The 21,741-nt window shown below is 45.2% G+C and overlaps 1 protein-coding gene across 1 annotated transcript in view; it reads right to left on the reverse strand.

Moving 5' to 3' along the window:
* SLC67A1 (solute carrier family 67 member 1) overlaps positions 1-21,741 on the reverse strand; it is a 45,961-nt gene that overhangs the window by 20,770 nt on the left and 3,450 nt on the right. The window contains exon 4 of the mRNA XM_085550015.1: positions 20,844-20,976. Within this exon, the coding sequence (XP_085406141.1) occupies positions 20,844-20,976 (133 nt within the window). The remainder of the gene's footprint in view (positions 1-20,843; positions 20,977-21,741) is intronic.

Here is a 21,741-nt window from a genome sequence, read left to right on the forward strand (position 1 = left end):
ATCCCAGCAGCACAGCAATCTCTGAGCCATCCATGTCACAGCCTCTCTAAAGGAAGATCTGCAGCAGGGCATAGTCCCTGGCCTTGTATGATGACAGTCATATCATACTAAAGAGCTGTGCCACCAAGCAAAGGGGTTACTGACCAAAGAAAACCCAACCAAAGCTACAAGGCAACCATCACAGGGTACTTCTTACGGGCTTTAAGGTGGGGATATAGAAATGAAAGATGAGTATTGGAACAGGCTGCTCAGGGAGTTGGTGCGTGCTCCTGTGCACATGGGAAAAACCTGCACCCATGGAACGGTTGGGAGTGGTGCTGCACCCTTAGCAGGTGGGTGGGAAAAAGGTGGTGATAGTCAGGAGGATGGCACAGACTGCATCTCATGACAGCTCTGAGCAACAGCTCATTTCTTTGCTTGTTTGGCTTATCAGAAAGGGACTTCCACCAGGAAAGGAAGCGGCGGCACTACTAAGACAAATGAGACACATAAACAAGGCTGCTGCTGTGGGACTTCTCCCCTTCCCCTTCCTGCCCCCCCACCCATCCCTGCACACCAGACATGGGGCCAGCATTCATCCTGCCAAAACCAGAAGCAGATTTCCTGAACAACAGGAACAAAGAAGGCCACAGGCAAAGTTAATGCTGTTACATTAAAAGACTGATTTTCTCTCTGTTGATAGCTTGCTCTGATTTTAAGCTTTCAGAAGCATGACTAAAACACAAACAAAGGTTCCAGGAAACCAGGAGCCCATGACGTAGAATCAGAGCATCATTACGTTTGGAAAAAGAGCACTATGATCATCTAGTCCAACTGCCCACATATCGCCAATATTGCCCACTGAGCAATATCCCTAAGTACAACATCTACACAATCCTTGAACACCTCCATGGATGGTGACTCCACCAAAAATAAAGGATGAGGAAAATCAGCAGGACAAACATGTGCCTTTTCCAAAGATGGCACCTTCACACCAAGTCCTGCATGCCCCTGAAGTCACAACAGGTCACACAAAAAGCATCAGAAAAACCTGGCAAACATCATAGCCAATGCAGATCTTGGAAAGCGGGTTCTGGCCACATAAAGTAGATATATATACATTAATATGTGCATATATGTGTGAGCACCTGCAAAGCAGGTGTGCAGTAGTTCTTGGTGGAAGTACCTCTGGCCATAACAAAACCTGAAGCTTGATGCTGGCCAGGAGGCTGCACTGGGGCTGTGTGTGCAGTGAGATAGCATCAGCCACATTCTGATTAGCATTCCAGCCACAGTGCCCTGCTCTGCATGCAAAGCACAGGAGAAAATGTGCGTGTGTAATTGCACAATTAAGTGTTGCGTCAATACAGCAATTCTTTTGAGGAGGAAGCTATTCCTGATGCTTCCCTGAGGATTAAAGAATCAATGTGTATTTCTGCAGTGAATGGGATTGTGTTTGTTTTCTTTCTCTTTTTCCTAATAAAGTCAAAGTTGAACATGGAGAGAGTGCAGATTGCATTTTAGTGACTCACTCCTACTTCAAAACAATGCTGCATAAAGCTTGCATTCATAGCTAGCCCAGATTCCTTAACAAGCTCTGAAAGGACTCTCAAAATATTTCTTTGATTGCAGTCCGGCCACACTCTCCACTCATCCACTCACATCCTACAAGAGGGGCAGCAGTGGGGAACAGCTGGTGGTTGGGAAGGAAAAGAAAGGCAAAAAAATGAGATAAAGAAAACCCTCAGGTAAAACCCTGATGCCAAGCCATCCATTGAGCAGCATTGTGTCCCCAAGCTGGACTTGGTCTAGATGATTGTAGCGATCTTGACCAACCCTTAGTGATCCTATAATTTTAAGAAAATGAGCAGTGGCCAATCCTCTGCTCCAGGACCAAAAGAGACCTAAAAGCACAAGATTTCACCGAAAGCCATGCTTGTATTTCTTGAAAAACAAGCAAACAAACAAAAATCCCTCCTAAATCAAAAATAGATTTACTTAGCTTCAAACAATTTTACATGTTTCCCAAGACTGTCATGCAAAGGTATAGAGATGGTCAGGCTTGCCCAGCCCAGGGAAAGAACCAGCATGGTGATAGAACGACATGAACGAATGCAGCATGATCCTATCCTGGGCACTCCTGCCCAAGCAAATACCCTTGGTGAAAACAGCATGTGGAGTAAAAGGCAAAGCTGAATGCCTGCTGAAGAAGTCACATCCCAAGTGGAAACAAACATAGCCCCCATGTAGATGTAGATACCCTTTTCTCTCTTGATCCTTGTGGAGTAGACAGTACATCACAAGATGGAGGATCACTTAGCCAGACCACATTGTCCATATTTCACTGCAGCCCTTCAGTGAGACTCCTTGGGTTGCAAATTTTCCATTATTTCACTCACAGCCTATGATTCTTCCAGAGATAGCATAAAACCAGTCAATACCTGCCTTCACCCACACATTAGCAGGAAAGGGCCACTCACTGCCCTGATACAACCGGACACCATACCCAGGATGCCCTTTTGTTGCCTCGCGTGCTTTTAGATGACTAGAACAGGATGGCTGCTACTCTAGGGAGAGGAAAAGGCTCTCCTGTGCTGCAGTGGGTTTGACTTGGTCATGGGCAGGGCGAAGAGGAAGTAAGGTTTCACATGCACACCCTAAGCATAGTCCCTCAAGGGTGCAAATGTGTCATCCATAAACAAGTTCTCATTCAACTGTTTAATTCTGATTTGGAAAATCTGAGGGGTGGGAAAGAGAAAAAGATGAAGGAGAGCATGGACACGATGCACCACTGATTTCCACCAGAACTGGGGCAGGGAGGGAAGCTGAAAGTTAGCACTATAGCAGGGCAAAGAACTGGGAGCAGCAACAGGAGAGGAATGTTGGGGCTGTCTTATATTAGGGACACCAGGTGTGGGATGGGGACACAACGTCAGAGCTGTCCCTAAGGCCAGCAGAGCTACTTGGGGCTTAACGTCCCTTATGGGACACTCCAAATAGCTGGGCAGGACGCTAATCTCTTGGCAGCTGGAGCACACTGCTGGTGCCAGCACTCTGCTGGGGAACTCGGCTAATTACCGGAAGAGGCATATCGGTTACGCATGAAAAAGGAGTGGGTGGATTTGCATACTTGGTCCATAATCCACCATTAAATTCAAGTGTCATTAATGTTCGTGTGTGCTCTTTTCTGATAAAACAGCCTATTTCAAAATACTCACTTGGCTAACTCAAAGCTTGCACTTGTGTCATTACTGCTTTTCCCTGTTGCACAGTCCCATCGGCATCTCTGTGCACCAAACACCTGCACATTTACATTCATTTATGAAAAATGGAGGAAAGAACATTCACTCCCCAGATGATCATAGCCAGCTGGCTGACTAAGGCACTGCTTCTTCCGTGGTCTCATCCTCATGTCTACAAATGGAGGAGTCCAGACAAGGACTGAGGATGAGTTCACTGATTGATCAAGGACTTGCAACACCTGGCTCCAGTCCCAGCAGTTCTAATCCTGGATGAGCTGGGACAGGCCAAGATAGGGATCACAGAGTAGGTGTAAATGGTCATTTCTTGAAACAGGCACATCCCACTGGTGCGGCCGGGACTTGTGTTGCTTGATCTATCTGCAAACCATCTGGAACAGCAGAGAGGTAAGGAAGCTTGCTGAGGACATGCAGCTTGGAGAGCACTGGGAGAAAGAGCAGACATGCAAAACTGCACAGGGCTCTCACAGGACTGAAAGATTGGGCAATAAAATGGCACTCAAAAGTCAGAGCAGATTAAATATCAAGTGATGCACATGGGGAAAACAAGTATTAAGTTCAGGAATGAAATGATGGTTTCTGAAGTGCTTATTACTACTCAAGACTGAGACCTTTGGACAAGCACAGGCAATACGAGAAAGGTATTGCTAAGAGCTCAGCTAATACAGCACTTAGGGAGTACAATGAAAGAAACTGAACTAGAGAAGCAAACATCATTATACCACTGTATCAACTCCAGCACTCTGTAGAGCACAAGCAACACTTGTCCTCTCTTCTCCAAAACCTACCTGAGAAGCGATGTAGGTTCAAAGGACAATCTATAGCCTGGATTCTCTCTAGTCACCAGTGATAACTAAGCAGACTGAGAGGCCAGAAGAGTTAGTTGCTACTAATATTGTAGAAGGAAGAGGCAAAAACATGTTCAAGGAAAGACTGGACAACTCTGTGGAAGAATAATCCACTGAAGATTACTAAAGGGTAACAAACCACGTTCATTCATGTCAGGAAATTCCCTGAGCTGAGAACAGTTGGAGGCTGGAAAAGTAATCAGTGAAGCATCATGTAAGTTTTTCCCACTGTTCTTCCCTAGGCATCTTACTGTGATTTTTATTGGAGAAAAGGTACTGGCTCACACTGATACATGAATGCAATTTCCTCCTCTCAGTAGGAATCAAACCCGTATCTCCGAGCATCTCACAAACCAGACAGACTCATCTTTGCTCATTCCCCAGAAAAAGAAAAAACAACCAAGAGCTTTTATTCTACAGTCCCTCAGTATTCCAGAGAACAAGATTAGCCATAGCTCTCATGTTGCGCTTGGGACACTCAGTCAGGAAAGGGTAATTCTACATTTCAGGCCATGGAAAGTTCACGCATCTTATCAAGTGACTGTTTAATATAACCCAAAGACTTAAACCCCCATCTCTCAAGCATGGACATTTTCCCAGACCTCTTCTTGCCAATATACAGGCCTGGTTTTTCATTTCCAGGAATATCTTGTTAGACACCTATATGTGGATATACAGCTGGTCTCCTGATGCTAAAAAAAGGTATAGCGGCAGAGCTTGGGTAGAAACACCAGACTGAGGGCACTCCAAGGGGAAACAATGGGACAGAAACCCCTAATGCAAATGGCAGTGTTTCCACTGACTATCTTCAAACTTCATAGCTGGCTTCTGGTTGAATTTGGAAGTAAAAGGTATACATGCAGTACAGAAATGTTTATATACAGACACACAAATTACATTCCTTCTCTCCCAGCTTCTTCATGATGGGAGACTGTACCCTAATGGGTGGTAAAGCCATACTTATTCTAATGAAACAACAGTTCCACGAGCTACTCTTCCAAACTCAGGGAGTGGTGAATTATTAAAACACTCAGTTTGGGTGTGTTGCTGGGTAAAGACTCCCACGTATAGACTGATTAGAAAGTAAGAAGCACTTGCTAGACAACCCAGTGACTCATCACTGAACACATCGTTAATCATATGTTACAGCATGTCTGACTTCATAGAATACCGTAGGTGGTGAAATGATCTGTGAATGAATTCAAGGTCTTGCTAGCTTTTATGAGGTTACATTGCTTCAGACTCCAAAAGCCTCAGCTGGGCAGGAAGCTGCTCAGGGACTGCTATAGCAACCCAGGCCATGTGCCCAGCATGCCAGGTCCCTGCTCTCAGTGGTGGCTTTGCAGAACATCTATGCTTGGCCCTGGCTCCAGCTGCTGTTTCTCACCCATTGTGTGACACTTAAGCAGGGCTGGCTTGGACAGAGCTGCATTTTGCTGCCTGAGGATGAGGGGTGGAGGCTGGGTAGTTCCATGAGGGTAAGGAGTATGATTTGACTGTATATATAGCAAGATGAAAGCCCTGCAAGCCAGGCACATCACCTTAACCAGCACTTGATCTCTTCCCAGTACAATAGTCATGTAAAGGAGTTTTTCAAGCTACGTAATCCCTGGCAAAATGAGGTACTTTACCTTGAGGAAACAAACTGCACACACATCAGCCTACCAGTGTTACAGCACAGACTGTTCCTGCTCTGCAACAAGGATTCCACCTCAAGGTGTGAAAAGTCTTGCTATGCTACATTAAGGGCTCCAGCACCTTTTGTCTTGTAAGACCTTATAATAATAATAAAAAATAAGACACATTAGGGCCAAGTCTGTATGGGGATCAATATCAGACGCCAATACCAAAACTGTCAAATGAAACACTTCACACATCAGGTGGAAATGTTTCTAGCACCCTACTCCAAGCTCTCCAGTTGCACAACAGGCCCCTGGAAAACAACCCTTTTCCCAGCAAATACAGACCCCCTTAAGGGTTGTGGTGTTTTGATTCCATGAACAGTTTGACCTTAGAGGCATCTGCTTCAGATGAGTGACTCACTCCATTTCAAGAAGCAGAAGGGCGAAACTAGTAATTAAGGGTGCAGCTTACTTGCTTGGGCAGGCTCTGTATGCTCCGATTGTGAGTGGTCTCACTGTTACTATATTTAATGAACTCTCCCAATTAAGTATTTTGTTTTCTTCATCCCATAATGATGATGGTTTCTGCATGTTAAATGTAAGCCAGCAGGAAGCTGCTCTTTGTTTCACATTTGCAAGTTTACTTCGGCCTCCTTCCCAGCTGGTCAGACAAGCACCAGTTGTGAAACCACTAAGAAACTTGGCATGAAATGATTTGTTTTTAAAAACTTCCTTGGTATAGAAGAAAATAATTGATTTGAGCTAAAAGCACATTAAATATTAACTGAACTTACTTGTGATTTTGGGGGGAATGAATTGAAAACAGATGTACGGTACTTCATTTCCGGATCTTCTATCCCTCTAACATAGTTAAGTGGATTTCAGCTTTGCTACAGCCCTGAACAAGAACATCCTTTATTTGCAGCCCTGTTGCAGTGGTTGCATTTTGAGCTTGCACACCTCTGCCCTTGGTTGGAGGCATTCCCCTTGAGGAGAAGAGCCTCATTGATTCTCTGCACCATGTTTAATCTTGGCCCCACTACTCAGACCACCTACGGGGATGCCAATTAGCATCAGCTGTATTACACTGAACATTCATTTACAACAGCACTTGCTGGGAACCACATCTTAGGCAGCCTCATGGGCAGCCTCTCACCTAGCCGCATGATCCTGCCCAGCTCACCACCAAATGGAAGCAACTGCACGCTGCCTGATGGACTCTCGTGGAAAATTGCTGGCTGAGTACCTGTTGATGTGTTTAATTGCAAATTAGCAGCTGGAAACTAGGAGGGGTGAGAACTGTGTGAGCAGCTAGCGGTCTGCAGGGGAGTTTGGAAACCTCTAATGAAACATTCACTGAGCAAAGCAATGGCACGCTTGGTTATGTTGTATCCAGAAGACTTACAGTTCAAGACAGAGCCAGAGGCCACATGCTTCTTTGTCAGGACATCTAAGGGAACACCTGCATTTTACCAGGGTAAGTGTTACAAGCACCTGAAGGCAGCAAGGGGCTGTGCTGGTCAGAGGTTTGCAGTGGCAATTAAGACTCGCCCTTGTGGCATCTTGGAGCTGTTCAGAAGCTGGCTGCATTCAGTGCACCAAGCAGCTCTGCATACACCAGTTGTTGAGGAACTTGTTTACTTTCTGTGAAGATACTAACGTTGTTTTTCTCTTTTTTTTCTTTTTCAGAAGGGGAAAACAAAAAACCCACAAACTTCAAAATGCTACCAAGCTAAAGCCTGTTAGATGCATGTCTGGTGTGGCTGAGGTAGAGAGATCTACAGACCTAAATCTGCATGACTCCTTTTAACAGTTCTTACATGAAGTTTTCCTTCTTTACATGCAGAGATAGGCCTGATAACAGCAGCAGCTGAAAAACTGACAATTTATCTTCAAAACATCCCCATAGGTGACAGCATGAAAAATGAGCTGAAGACCCACAAGCACAGACAAGGAAATGCACCAAAAAGTGTCCCTGCAAAGTCCTAAAAAAGATTGTGGCAGGAAAAAAAACCAAAAAAAACCCACACAAAACTTAAAACAGATCTCACACATGCAGAGTCAGTCCCTATACAACCAGCATAGATAGGACGTCTGCCAAAGCCCATCAAAAGGGCAGAATTCAGTGTAAAGAGCCAAGCCATACAGTAGAGATATGAATTAGCAGCAGGAAAGGACTTGAAATTCATTCCTCTTTAGTAAGTCATCAGATAGCAACAAATGAGGAATAGAAACTGTTGGTGTTAAAGACCAAGAGCTTCGTCTTTCATGTCTGCTTGACATCAGGACTGGTTGCTAACCTGGCCTCACACAAAGGCAGTTTTTTACTAAACGATACAAACTAAGTACAACTCACTGTATTCACAAATATAGCCAACAAACCCTGTATTTTTACTACCATAATAGCCAGACTGTCCAAAAGCAAACCACCAGAGCATTTGAAGTCTTTAGGAATGCTCTTTCTTTTCAGTCAAAGTTTGCTCTTAACTTGTCCCATGGACTTAATTTTTGGAAAACCCAAACGTGACCCAAAAAAGAGATGAGAGCAGTGAAAGATCAATGAGCATGTGGGGAAAAAAAATATATATATATATATAATAATATATATGTAATTATATCTTATAATAATTATATCATAAGAAATATATGCTTGAGAGTTCCTCTGTGGATACCAACATCCAAATACCAATCGATAGAGCTGCAGAGACTGATATTGGCTGGTATCTAAAGGAATAGCACATCCTGCTGGCCAGAGCACCTTTGCTAAGAGTGGTTTAGCTCTGGGCTATTCATTGGAAAGTCCCAATCATGAGTGCAAGACACAAGGTGAAAATAAAAAGACATGGAAAAAGATTAGGCAGGACAAGCCTCAACATGCTCAGTTTGTTGTCTGCTCTTGGCCCGGCTTACCCACATTACAATTATAACCTCATTCCTCAGAGCAAAATGCAGTTCAAAGAGACAATAAAACCCTTTTTAGTCTTGCACTTGGCAGCAACGTCAGTGAAACGGAACTGAAATGAGTCCTGGAGATAAGGCGACAAAGGAAGTTAAACTGTTCCCTACAGCTTGCCGTTGGGAAAATGGCAGTGCAGAAATAAAAGCACCGCTGTGCACGTGGCTCCCGCCTTCACTCAAAGAAGTGGGACCTGCACTGTGGTTTTAAAAGAGGTCATACTTTATTGCCAGGAGATGGGTCACCCTTTTGGGGTACAATTTAATAAACGCTCAGTTCAGGTCCTGAGAAATCTGGGTTGGAGTTCTGTGGACTACAAGACATCTTGGGAAGGAGTCAGTAATCTGAGCAGCCACCAAAACTGAGGTTCCCACTGCTTCTTTAATTCTCTCTTCTGTATGGAAAAAAAGGAGCCCCAACCAGGCATCTATGATCACGGTACAGCCTTTTCACCTCCAGTGGTGGGATGGACAGTACCCACTTGAGAATTACAATGGCAAAGTTTTTAGGGGGAAAAAACAAAGGAGACTGAGGGCAGCTTGGGTCAGCTTAGCACCATAAAGAAAACAAGAAGAGGTGAAAGGCAGAGCAAAGAGCAAGCTTGGGGTGGATCTATGTCTGTGAGGTGTCCAAGGGAACACCGCCAATTCCCACCTCCCTCCCAAGTCAGATTAACACAAAGTGACGAAGCAGGGTGTAACGGTACCCCAGGAAGCAATGAAGCAGCAAGGGGAAAAAAAAAAATAAAAAAATCACTGGAATTGCAGCCAGAGCTGTCTTCATCTCATTGCTTGACAGGACTAGAGGTTTTCCACCACTGACTACAAGCATTACACACTCAACAGCCCTAGACAGTGAAATATTCGGCCGCTACAGCCCTAGGCATGAATGGACAAGATAGGCAGAAATAAAATGCCCTGTAATCTATTACTATACTGCCCAGAAATCATCAAGCAATTAACGTTGTAAGATTACTAAATAATGAAGCAACATCTTTTTGCATTGTTTCAAAACGATTTCACCAAGACTGCCCTCTTCAATCGCACTGTACCTTTGGGAGCTCCGTGTATCCCCTGAGGATGCTCCGATGCCTTTTTACAGTCACGTAAAAGGAACAAACTCTAGCCCTGTGGAGGACAGGCAACTTTGCTAATTATAACCAGGCTGAATGAAAACTTAATTATCCCACTGGAAAGCTGCAGATACTTCAGTCTGACTCAGTTTTTGTGCACTAGAATTTTTCCTCCCTTTCCCCATGTCAAGGAATTTCTTGGAGAGGGGAAAACGGATGAAGGCAGTCATGAATAATCAGGGAGGGAACTTTCCAGAACAAGGCACTAGTGTGAAAAAGTCTTTTTTCTGGGGCGACATTTGCATGACTGAGTGATGACACAAGAAGACTGCAAACAAAAAAGCCATTATACCCCTACCACAGCTTTCAGAATCTCCCAGCGCTGACTTGGTCGTTCCCTTCTGTGCCAAAGCATCTCCTTCTGGGGACAGAAATTTCAGCCCCATCTGCATCAACATTTCCTCTTATGGAGCTGGGACCGGAATGAAAAAATGCCATTTGATAAATGTTCTCATTCTGGACATCAGCTAACAACAGACAATGGAAATTATATACATGCATGCAGCCCCAGCCTCATTAATGTTACACTGCTTTTTAATAGACTGCTGCTTGGGGGCTGCAGCTCTCTGATAGACAGCACAGCTCAGCCCAGATGCCAATCACACCCACAATATTGTAGAATCATTATGGTTGGAAACAACCTCTAACGTCATCTAGTCCAACTGTCCACATACTATCAATGTTGCCCACTAAACCATGCCCTTAAGTGCCACACCTCAGCATTTCTTGGACACCTCCAGGGATGGTGACTCCAGCACCTCCCGGGCTGCCTGCTCCGATGCATCACCACTCCTTTGGAGAAGTCTTTCTTAAGCTGAACCTTCACAGTGCAACCTGAAACTGTTTGCTCTAGTCCTATTGCTAGTTACATGAGAGAAAAGAAACCAGGGCGCATCCTCAGGAAGGCAACCAGAGTGCTATGGGTACAACTGGGCTTGTACTGGAAACCCAGCTGAGAACTAACCATAAACGCCTTGGAGACCCTGGACAAAGTCTTTTGTTCTGTAGGCCATTCACTGTAATGCGGAAGGCTGAGCAGTGATGCAAAGCAGGCAGGTTCAACCCTGCTGTTGAAAAGCAGCTGGGGACTTCCAGAGCAGCAGAGCAGGCACAGTGGGAACGATGGTGCTGGACCAAGCCCAGTCTCTGGAGCCCCAGGGGGTATGCTCAGCCACTGGGAGCAGGGAAACCATTTCTCACCAGCACAGGAAGCCAAGCGCTTGGCAACAAGCAAGACAGCTCTCCCCAAACTCCAGTTACGCAAACAGCTGCCTTCTGCTGGGTTTCAACATGCTCCACTGCTCCAAAAATAATTTCCTGCATGATTTGATACCATTAGCAGGAGCACAGAGTGCAACATGAACAGTCACGCTGCCTCGTGCTAGATCCAGCCAGCCAATGGCTTCTAGAAAGCCCTGATTACCTTTATTTTTTTTATTATTTTTTGGCAGACATGAACAATTACACAGGAGGGATAGGTAACTGAAGGATGTAATAAGCCCTCTCTTCTTTCTCTGTGGAAAGTTTTGACGCAAACCTGGACAAAAGCACATGCCACCTTGGTCCGTCCCCCTGGACCCTTTCCATAGCTAACTGAGATTTCCCAGCCCTCACAGCTCTAACACTCACTTATGGCAGATAACCAAAAATCCACAGCCAAGCAGCAGTCAGCACCAGCAAAGTTCAGCAACAACGTCAACGCTTGCTGGGCAATCAGGAGCTCTACCAGAGCAGTCGGGTTTCCCCGATAGCATAAGTACCCATAAACGGATAACACAGCATCTTCCCTTCCCCACTTGCTGCCCCTTTGGAGGCTTGCTGGAAAAAAATCCCAGCCCAGCTCAGTGCTTTGGGAACAGCAATTCCAGTTCTGAGTTGGATTGGAATTTGGATAGCAAATTTGGCCCTATGGTGTACTGGATTTCCTCTTCCCTGTTCTCAGCCATCTGATGTTCATTTCCAAGGAGCAGCACAGAACCTGCTCTGGGGAGACTCCTCCAGGACCTTACAACCAACAGTGCTCTGGAAACCTCAAGAAGTACAGTTAACCATGCCAACGCCCAGCATGTCATCATCACACTTCATGCCCTAAGGAGCTCAACAGCATGATGCCCCAACGCTGGTGCTCAGTACTCCAGGGCTTGCACATGGGTAAGCTACTGTTTCCCAAATTTAGCTGAGAAAATGTTCAGTAAAGAAATGAAGCAGAAAAACAAACAAACAAACAAAAAATACTGAAGCTGTTGCAAAGTGGTATTCAGAAGCTTATAGCAGGTTTACAAAACCAGAAGCATATTAAGGTTGTGCAGAGCACATGCCAGCACAAAGGGGGACCCCCTAGCAGAGTGTGGAGTCCCATTTCAGCATCTATGGCATTTTCTAATATTACCTGTCTGAGAAAAAAAGTTCCTTGACAGCATCAACCAAGGGGTTTTCCACTGCCTTTCTTCTCCTATTCTTTGAAACAAAGGTGTGTGTCAGAACCTGTCTATGCTCATAAATTTGAAGCCCAAAGGATCAGGACAGACCATTTTGATTTATCCTAACCACTAACCTTTCTTTCTGTTGTTATTCTTTGAGCTACACACTGGGTTATGAAAGAATCCCCTACACCACAATTCAAAGAAAATGAGGCGTGAATAACCCACCACTGCTTCCATGGAGCTTGGACATAAACAGAAATCCCACCTCCACTTCCACACAGGACAGTACTCAACCACAAAGGCCCTGGCTTTCATATTTGAGGAAAATCATGCCTCTGAGCTGCCCAAAAGCCAGGTGGGACCTTTCCTGTCACTGTGAGGAAAAAGGAGAGCAATCCTGTGGAAAAGGTGGCTCTGCAGCTGCTGGGGACCTGGGCTAGGTGGAGGACAGGACTGGTGGGAAGGGCTCAAGCTGGTTTCCGTGCTCAACTGACCCATGTCTGCAGCTGCTGCTGCTCCCATCGCTCCGGGGAGGGGAGATAGGCAGCCATTCAGCTTTTCCAGACAGAGCACAATTCCTGTTTACAGCCTTTGGGCTAAGCTTTTCAAAAGCAGGAGCTGGGTGTCTATTCTTGCGGGAAACCAGGTGTGTAAACAGTTCAATTAATATATCCAGCACACTGGGCTCTAGCACAGCAAAGAAGGCTAGTGGAGACAAGCCAAGAGCTCAGGAAGGAAAATACTTTTAAATAATATGCCTAATTAGAGATGGGCACAAGCCAGAAGTCTGTACTTGAACACCTGGAAGAGCCCTGGGGAGCAGAAATGTAACCTGAACCCAGATCCACATTTTGTAACTCTCCCATCCCAATGAACCAAATCCCCATCTCTGACTGCAGCCTCACAGGGGTCTCCAGCAGCCAATGCTCTGAGATCCAGATTTCTGCTTTCAGCCAGACTATGGTCAAGTTGATGCTACGCATCCCTCTCAGCCCCATGCTCAGTTCAAGCACTGCCTGGGAAAGCCCCACCATGCCATGCACAAAGCCTTACAAATGGCAGACTAGTCTGTTTTTCCTGCTTTCCTCCCTCCATCAAAGGTCTCCAGAATGGAGAGCTACTATACCTTACAGAATCACAGGGTCATTTGAGTTGGAAAAGACTCTTAAAGGCCATCTGCTCCAACTCCCCTGCAAAGAACAGGGACACCTACACTAGATCAGGTGCTCAGAGCCTGTCCACCTTAACTTTGGGTGTCTCCAAGAATGGGCCATCCGTCACCTATCTGGGCATCTACACCTTTCTGTCTCTTCATACCATAATCCCATTTGGCCATCTCTTTAAAAGCGAGCTCCATCCCCACTAAACCTCCCTGCCACCACACATTGTGCAGCACGGGCAGCTCACCAGGCTGACTAAACATTTACTTTTGATGGCTCACATCCAAAGTCCAGAAATAGATCATCATCCACAATTACAAAGTGCCTGGGTGTGCCATCAGATCAATTCCTTGCCCCTTTATAGCATGCCATTTGCATTCCTGTGCTTTACATTTTGCACTGCCTAGCTGCTGCCTGGCGCCGAGCTCACTGCACCTCCCATCACACAGACCTGCAGATACGCAATGCCTTATCCCCCAGATGGAGTATTCTTGGTAGTTATTAAACAGGAGGGGTTTGTATCACCTGACCTTGGGCCCTACTAGGCTGAGGTATTCCACAAGGGCAAGGGGATTTTTTACATTTTACTTTCCCTTCCCCAGCAGGCTCTTAGCCTCTCACCTACATAGCATGAGGCACAGCTGAAGCACAGATGGGATTTGGATTTGCTCACAGTGAATGCTGCAATAGCCAAGGCAGCACTCATCTTTTGGAAACCTTTGGAAAAGTTTAGTTCTGCAGCTATTTCAAGCAGTTTTACACCACTATTGTACTTTTCTAGCTATTGCCAATTCTTCCCTGCCAAACCTCAATTTCAAAACCATAAAACAATGAAAAAAAATATAACACAAGCTTTGTACAATCATATGTAATGAGAGCACATGTGGGCACATAGTGAGGTGCAATCCAGCAGGTGTTCAAGAACCACGGAGATGTGGCACAAGGGACATAGCTAGCAGGCAATATTAGTGATAAGTGGATGGTTGGACCAAATGATCTTATAGGTCTTCTCCAACCATAACAATTCTATGAAGACTGGGAAATATCCAGAATTCTCTATCATCTAAAATCCTTTTTTTTTTTTTCCTGTACAAAAGGAAGAGGAGAAGAAAGCCAACCAGTGCAGACTGTAGATAATTTGTAACACAGCTTTATGTCAGGAAGAGCCTTTCTGCACTTACAGAGGAAGCAAGTCTGACTCACAAACCTTTCAGTCTTCTCAGCTTTAATAATCATTAGTATCTTTAATACCACTTTTTTAAATCCTGAACTTCTAAGAATACAGCGTCCAACAAGTATTTTTCACAAGCTTCTGTAGATAGCTTTTCCAAGGGCATTTATAATCATGTATTTTTTTTGTCATATTGTTTCTTAAAGAACTATCCTGCAGAAACCTTTTAAGGTTTGGGAGATTCCGTTCTGCCCTCTATAAATTTCTTTACCCAGAGCTTGATTGGAAAGCTAACTGAAAGGAGGCCCTTTCAATGTCTCCAGTAAGTCCCAGATCACATTCACCAGAGCAAAAGAGAAATGAACCAAATCCCATAAAAAAGGAGATGATGTAGATTTTGAAAGGGTCTCGATCTCATAAAGCAGTTAACCCATAAATTTTATCTTAGGATAAATAGGGAATAAAGGAATACTTATTAAGAACAAGAAAGATAATACTGCCTACAGACCACAAAGGATTGGATGAATAAAACCATCAAGAAAAGTACATTAAAGATGAAGCAATATTTGCTGCTATAACAAACAAGCAAAAAAAAAAAAAAAGTCCAGGTGCTGCATCAGATGCTCAGAAATACATAATGCTTTTACATCCTGAACCCATACTACATGAAATGGATCAGATTTCAACCTGTGCTGAATTCTCTTATTCTGAAAGTCCACCCCCAGGTAGGAGACTGAAGGAAAGTCATGGTCATTTCTGGACTGGAAGGTGCTGGAAACACCTTTTCCTTAGTTTGTGATAACACAGTTTGCCAGGGTGAAGGAACAAGCCCCAGCAAGCTGGAGATGGCCATTGCAAGGCTTCTGTACCCTCTGGCAGTGCTCTGTGCCAGGATGCTTTGCATACCTTCAGCTCTGCTGATGGTGGAGAGGCTGTAAGCAGGGTTTCACAAGGAGCCTGTCATGAAATGAAAGCCCTGGGTGGGGCCACGGAAGCTGGCACAGTTCATGCCCAGGTCACAGCGCTTTTATTTCCCTCTGAGCATACCTGACCTTCACCTGCAGTGGCCCGGCATGCACGAGAGGGTGCTGCACCTCCTGTCCATCTAGAAGCTTGCTGTTTGCCACATCCTCCTGGTCAAAGGTTTAATGCCCAACCCCATGCTTCTTCAAAGGGCTGCTTTTCTAGTTGTCCTACACAGCAGTTTTATTTTACAAAAACAGAAGGAGGCTCCTCCTTCCCTGCACATGAAGGTCCCATCTAGGAAATGCTACTTCCACCCAACCCCAGTCCCTCGATTCTCCCAGTCTGCTTTTCCAGTGGCCCTGACAGATCTAAAAGCACTAATCTTTTACCCCACACACCTCATCCCTCAGGTCCCTGAGCCAGGGGTCTCAGCCTGCAAACCCCAGTTCCACCCAGCCCACCCTTCCCATGCCAACCCACACATTCATCCCAACCTTTCATCCCCTCCCTGTGCAACAATCCTTCCCACACATCCTTCCAAACATCCTTCCTGCCCTGAACTCCCCACACAGGGCTAGGTCGTTAATTGTGGTGGGTCAGAACTCAGTGTAAGCACAACACTTGGAGTCTATAGGATTAGGAGATGTAAAGGTGAGCACTGTTCATATTGGTGCTTGTGCACAGGACTTGAAGAAAGTTGTACCATCCCACAGCATCCTCCAGGTGCTCCCAAACTCCTGCTGGGCTCAGCCCTGCTCCTCAGTTCCCTCCTCCAGTGGCCTCAACCACACCAAGCTTTATGGCTGTTCAGGATGCATTTTTTCCCTGCAGTTTTTCTGGAATATCAAAATGCTGGCACACACGATAAACAATAAAAAGATAATGCATCCCAAAAATGGGATGTCAGCTGTGCTCCCAAAGGCTCTGCCTGCCCAGGAAAGGATACAACCAGAGAAACAGGCTGTGTTTTCCCCCAAGGTAGATGTTTGTGTGCACATGTCTTGTGATGGAAAGTCAGCACCCCAAAGGCTGTGTAATCCAAATTGCCGTACAGAAGATGAATTAGAGGGAGGAGAAAAAAAAACAACAAAAAAACATCTCAATGCCCCCATTCTAAGCCTAAGAAACACCACCGCAGAGGGAGGGGACAACTTATATCATAGGAAAACAGCAGCAGAGTCAAGTCCCAAATCCCACTTCACAGACTGAACCTCAGCCTATTCTGTGCTTTCTGTTCAGTGCTAACAAAGAGGACAGTGTTTCCCTGGATTTCAGTCCTAAGCAATACTGCTGGATTTGCTGCCCAGTCATGAAACATTCCAGGAATGGGAAGAGCAGATGAAGCTCCAGTGAGTCATGAGCAGACACTGTCTCACTGTACAACCAGAGAGACCAGGGTCACCCCCTGCCCTCCATGCTGCCTCTATTGAGGTCAGGCCCCAAATACCTTGGTGACTTTCCACAGCATTCTGTCATTTTGTTCCTTCTCAACACAGCCTTGGAGGAAGTCATCATACAACCTGGTCACTGGGCCCCCACAAGCCAAATACACACTTCCCTTAGCTGTTTTCAGGCATGTTTCCTAAGGAGGAACATCTCATTCCTCTCTGTTGGCCACCTAGAGCCTAAACAGTATGTTTAGATGTAGCTGTCTCCAATGTAGATGTCTGAGCTTAAGTGATCTCCACCTGAAGTGCAGAGGCATTCTTCATGCTCAGGAATAGGTTAAACAAGTCATCAGATATGGAGAGCTGAGTTGTAGGAGAAGCAGCCCAGACTTCAACCTTTATGGAATAAGTTCTGAGGGCACGAGGTGCAGGATACTCTGTCCAGAGGTATTTAACGTAGGCTGTACACTCTTCAGGATGATTGTTTCCCAAGATGGAGCCATCATTATGCAGAGTAAGTGAGAAGAAACGGATTGAATCTCCTGGCCCTTGCTGCTGTTTTCATTTGTTTTGGTGTTATTTTTTCCTGTTTATTTCTGCACCTTCCCTAATTCATCAGCTCCCTGACCAACAGCCCATTTCTTACTTCCTTCCCATCTCAACTACACAACCCAGCGCCTGATTGATGGTGGCAGACACTGCAGCTCAGCACCTCCCTCTCCCCAGAGCCCCTTGACACAAAGGACAAAGCAAGGCCTGTGCCAGCATCACTGAACGTCATCATACCAGGCAGGGAAATGCCACAGTTTCTTCTGGAAGGGAGCAGGAGCAGCTCTGGGCAGCAGAATGCCTGGCTTTGTGCAGGAGCAGAACGCACCCTCCTCACCCTCTGCCATTCTCCCACCCGCCTTCCCAGCTCCCAACCTTCAGCCCTTTCAACACCCACAGTCTTTCCACTCAGCCACTAAGCAATGAGAAATTCCCTGCCAGAGGACATGATTCAAATGAGTTATTGAAAAGAAATGTAATTCCCTACTCTGGGTGAGCAAGCTCCTTCTTTTCCCCTTGAGGAAGAGGAGTAATAGCACAGCCAGGAAGGGAAGTAAAAAACAAACCAAAAAACAACACAACAAAAACCATCCCCAAAGCCTGTTATAATATTAAATAAGAGACCAAAGGGGTTCGGCCAGGAAAATCCCAAGTTCAAAAGAATAATTGCTCCAAGAGATTTAAGCCTAAAGCTGAGTCACTGAAATGACAAAAACATCTCCTTGTCCATAGAAAGCAAACAAATTCTGGGCCGTGCTGCAACATTTCCATATATCCTTGTTAGAAAGAAAGAGGAGCCAAATGCAATTAATCACTGGCTCAGAAGAAAGGATGAGATCTCTGTAATTAACTACCTTAGGCTCAACTTTCTGCTTTTGAAAACTAATCCAGCCTCCTTCTCTCACCCTTCACCTGAAGCACCAACACAAAAGCCTACTAGAAGTACACAGTCACCTCTCCTGTAGTGCACACACATCTGCTGCAGCTTTCCAGTGAGTGCCCAAAGCATAGTAAGCTTTGTTCTGTACACCACAGAGCTACTTTTCTCAGCCCCTTTTGTGGCTGGGCTGTGATGGACTTCACACACTCACCAACAACACTGAGACCTCAGATGAACTACAGGAGTTGGTTTCAAGCTAGGTATTTATATCCACTATCCTAACCCAGCTGTCAAATGACCAGAAAACTTCAATTAAAAAGCATGTAAACATGAAAATGCTCCCCAAACAACAATCACAAGCAGTTTTAACTAATTGCTTTGTACCTGATCCTCAGGTGGTTTAAATCTGTCTGACCACTCTGCCCACAGAAAGCTCCTTCTCCACAGTTGCATACTGTTTATTCAGAGGTGAGAGGACAGGACTATGTATTATAAGAGTAAACCTTCAAAACTTAAGTTCAGGTGGGTAAAGCCAACTGGCAAGCAGCTCCTCCATTTACAAAACTGCATTTCACAGATGATTTCTTTGCTGTAGCATCATTCAAAGCTTTGGAAAATTTGAGGGAAAAACAGCACTTCAGAGAAGAGGAAAGGCTGGAGCTGGTGGCTACAGCTGAGAAGTGGAGGTCTGGATATGACCTACAAAAAGGCCCACACAAATCTGAACAAGTCACTCAGTTTTTCCTTCTTGGGGCTCCCTTGGTAAATAAGAGCCAATAAATATTAGCCTAACAATGAAAACAATAACAGTACAGCTCTTTAGGTCAAGTACATCAATGTTACCATTAAATACAATATAGTGGGATAATAGCAAAATGACATCAGCAGAGGAACCAAGAATGACTTCTACCCCCTCTCGTGTATACAAACCACTACTAACATATGAATAATACTGTCAACAGTCTGGGAATGCTCTGTAGAGAGGGAGGGCAACGAATGCCAAATGGACAGAAATCTCCAGCTTTGCTCATCCGTGACACTGCAGAAATGTTTATTTTCAAAGGAGTCAATGGGGGCATTTGTCTATGAGAAAGGGAAGTGACTACACAGCTCCAACTATGGTTGGAATCTTCCTGTCTTAGTATGGGAAATGGGAAGGGATGCACCAGCAGGGACAATGATCCTTGGATGCGTCCTTAGCACAAAACCCACTACTTTCCCTCCAGGCCAATGTCACAGACACAGCCAGAAGCCATTGGTGGTAATTCTATGGGATGGCAGGAGCAGTAGCTCCGAAGGCACCGCAATGGGATGCTCTATCGGGCACGCGTGAACTGTGGGCTGAAGCTGCCCTCCGCCGGATGCATGGACGTGGATGGGAAGGGATTGTTAGCGGCATCAGAACGAGCCGATGGTGACACCTAGCGGGCACAGCAACTTGCTGGACACGGACTGCTTCCGCGGCAAGCGTCGTGCCTAGAAATCGGCTTCGCCCAAACATAAATGTAAACAAATATCTATTGAAAACTCTTCACCCTGCACTGCCGAACTGCTACAGTACTGGAAGAGGTTGAAAAATAAACGATTCCCATGCTAAAACGAATCTACAAAAGCAAGCATCCCTAAGAAAAACAAAGTCAAATAAATGCTCAAAAGGTTGCAAAGGCTTCTCCCACCACCTTCACAGAAATACAGGGAGACTTTCCCTAGAACATAATGGCCACGTGCATTTCTCTACCTGTAGAGTTCCCCAGCACACTGCATATTTTACTAATAACAAGCAACCAGCAAATTCAATGCAAACAGTGATATCTTTTCCATTTGTAGAAAGCACACAGAAGAGCAGCAGGTGTGTACTTTGATCTCCTCCATCTCTTCCCCTCCACATCCCAGCCTTGCTTTCCCTTTCCTGGATACCTTTCTCCACACTGAGCATCCCTCCAAGCACATCAATCTCTGCAAGAGTTTCACACTGATTCAGGTTTCCATTTCTCGATTGTACAACATTGTTAAAGGTAGACTATGCAGTGCATGCTGCTTTTCAGCTCCAGAGAAAAGACGGGAGAAAACCTCCATTTCTCACTTTGACCTATTTCCATACACATCTTCACTACTATTGAAAATACTTAACTAGACAAAAAAGGAGTGATTTTTGGGTTGGTTTTTGTGGTGTTTTTTTTTTTGTTTGTTTGTTTTTGCCTCCATAAAAACACAGCAAGTAATTCTTCACAGACACATGGAGAGCAAAATATTGAGTTCTGGTGTGAATCTCTACTGCCCCCAGCAAGGGGAGGAGGGGGTCTACAGCTGAGTTACTCAGTGTTATTCACAATGCAACACAAAGATTCCTTTCAGCAGGGGTCAGGTTTGAAGCATTCTTTGTCTAATCGACCCTAAATGTTAGCGAAAAGCTGTTAGCACAAGTCAGAGAAGTCTTCTGGCCCCTCTGAATCCTACCAGCTTTATACAAGTTGCAAGAAACACCACACCAAACAAGCAAATCACTCACCCGAATTTGGTGGAGAGGACCCCTCCCAGGGCAGAGCCGATGATGATTCCTATTCCAAAGCAAAGACCCAGCTTCCCCAAGGCAGCAGCACGTTCAGAAGGAGCTGTTAGGTCTGTGATGACCTTCTGAGCACCTGCAAGGAAACAACCACTTAAAAGAAGCCTGCTGCAGTGCCCAAGCAATGCATACAAGCCTATAAGCCACTGAAAAAAAAAATAAAATCATTAAGGTTGGAAAAAAGCTCCAAGATCATGAAACTCAGCCACTAACCATTAATCAGCACCTGCCACAGAACTGTCCTTGAAGCCCTGTGCTCATGCACACCACCAGACAGAATTTATTACATCTCTAAGTTGGAGGAAGGGACTCTCCAGCCCTTTCACAAGTGGCAATAAGAGGTGACTCCCCACCAGCACAAATCATCTTGCATGAGTCACACAAACTTCCAGTAGCTAAAGCTGATGGTACAGTTTTTAGTAGAAACATCTAGGAAAGCCAGACTAAAGCAGAACAACTTGGAGGGAAGTGTGGGAAATAGAAGCCATCTTTGTGACCACATGTTGCTATGACTATATGCTCCTCTTAGCAGCAGAAATAGAAAAGTTCTCCTACAAAACTTCTGGTTGCAACACAGCAGTTGGGAAGCTCAGGATAGGGCTGCTGCCAGCAAACACTCACTATCAACGTTCAAATGGTGATATCCAAGCAATATTTTCAAGTTCATATGTGAGAACAGATCTAGGACTGCAGAGAAGAAACCCTGCCTTCCAGAGCCCCTACACTGGATTCTACAGCACTGCAACAAGGGGGAAAACACAGCAATGACAGTAAAGCAGCAAGGTCCCAGGCAAAGCAAGTGAGAATTTGCTTAAACACAACTGCTCTGAGCACAAAAACA

The sequence above is a fragment of the Coturnix japonica genome, chromosome 5 (genome assembly GCF_054131305.1).
Source record: "Coturnix japonica strain WE chromosome 5, WE-NBRP24, whole genome shotgun sequence".
Classification (NCBI taxonomy): Eukaryota; Metazoa; Chordata; class Aves; order Galliformes; family Phasianidae; genus Coturnix; species Coturnix japonica.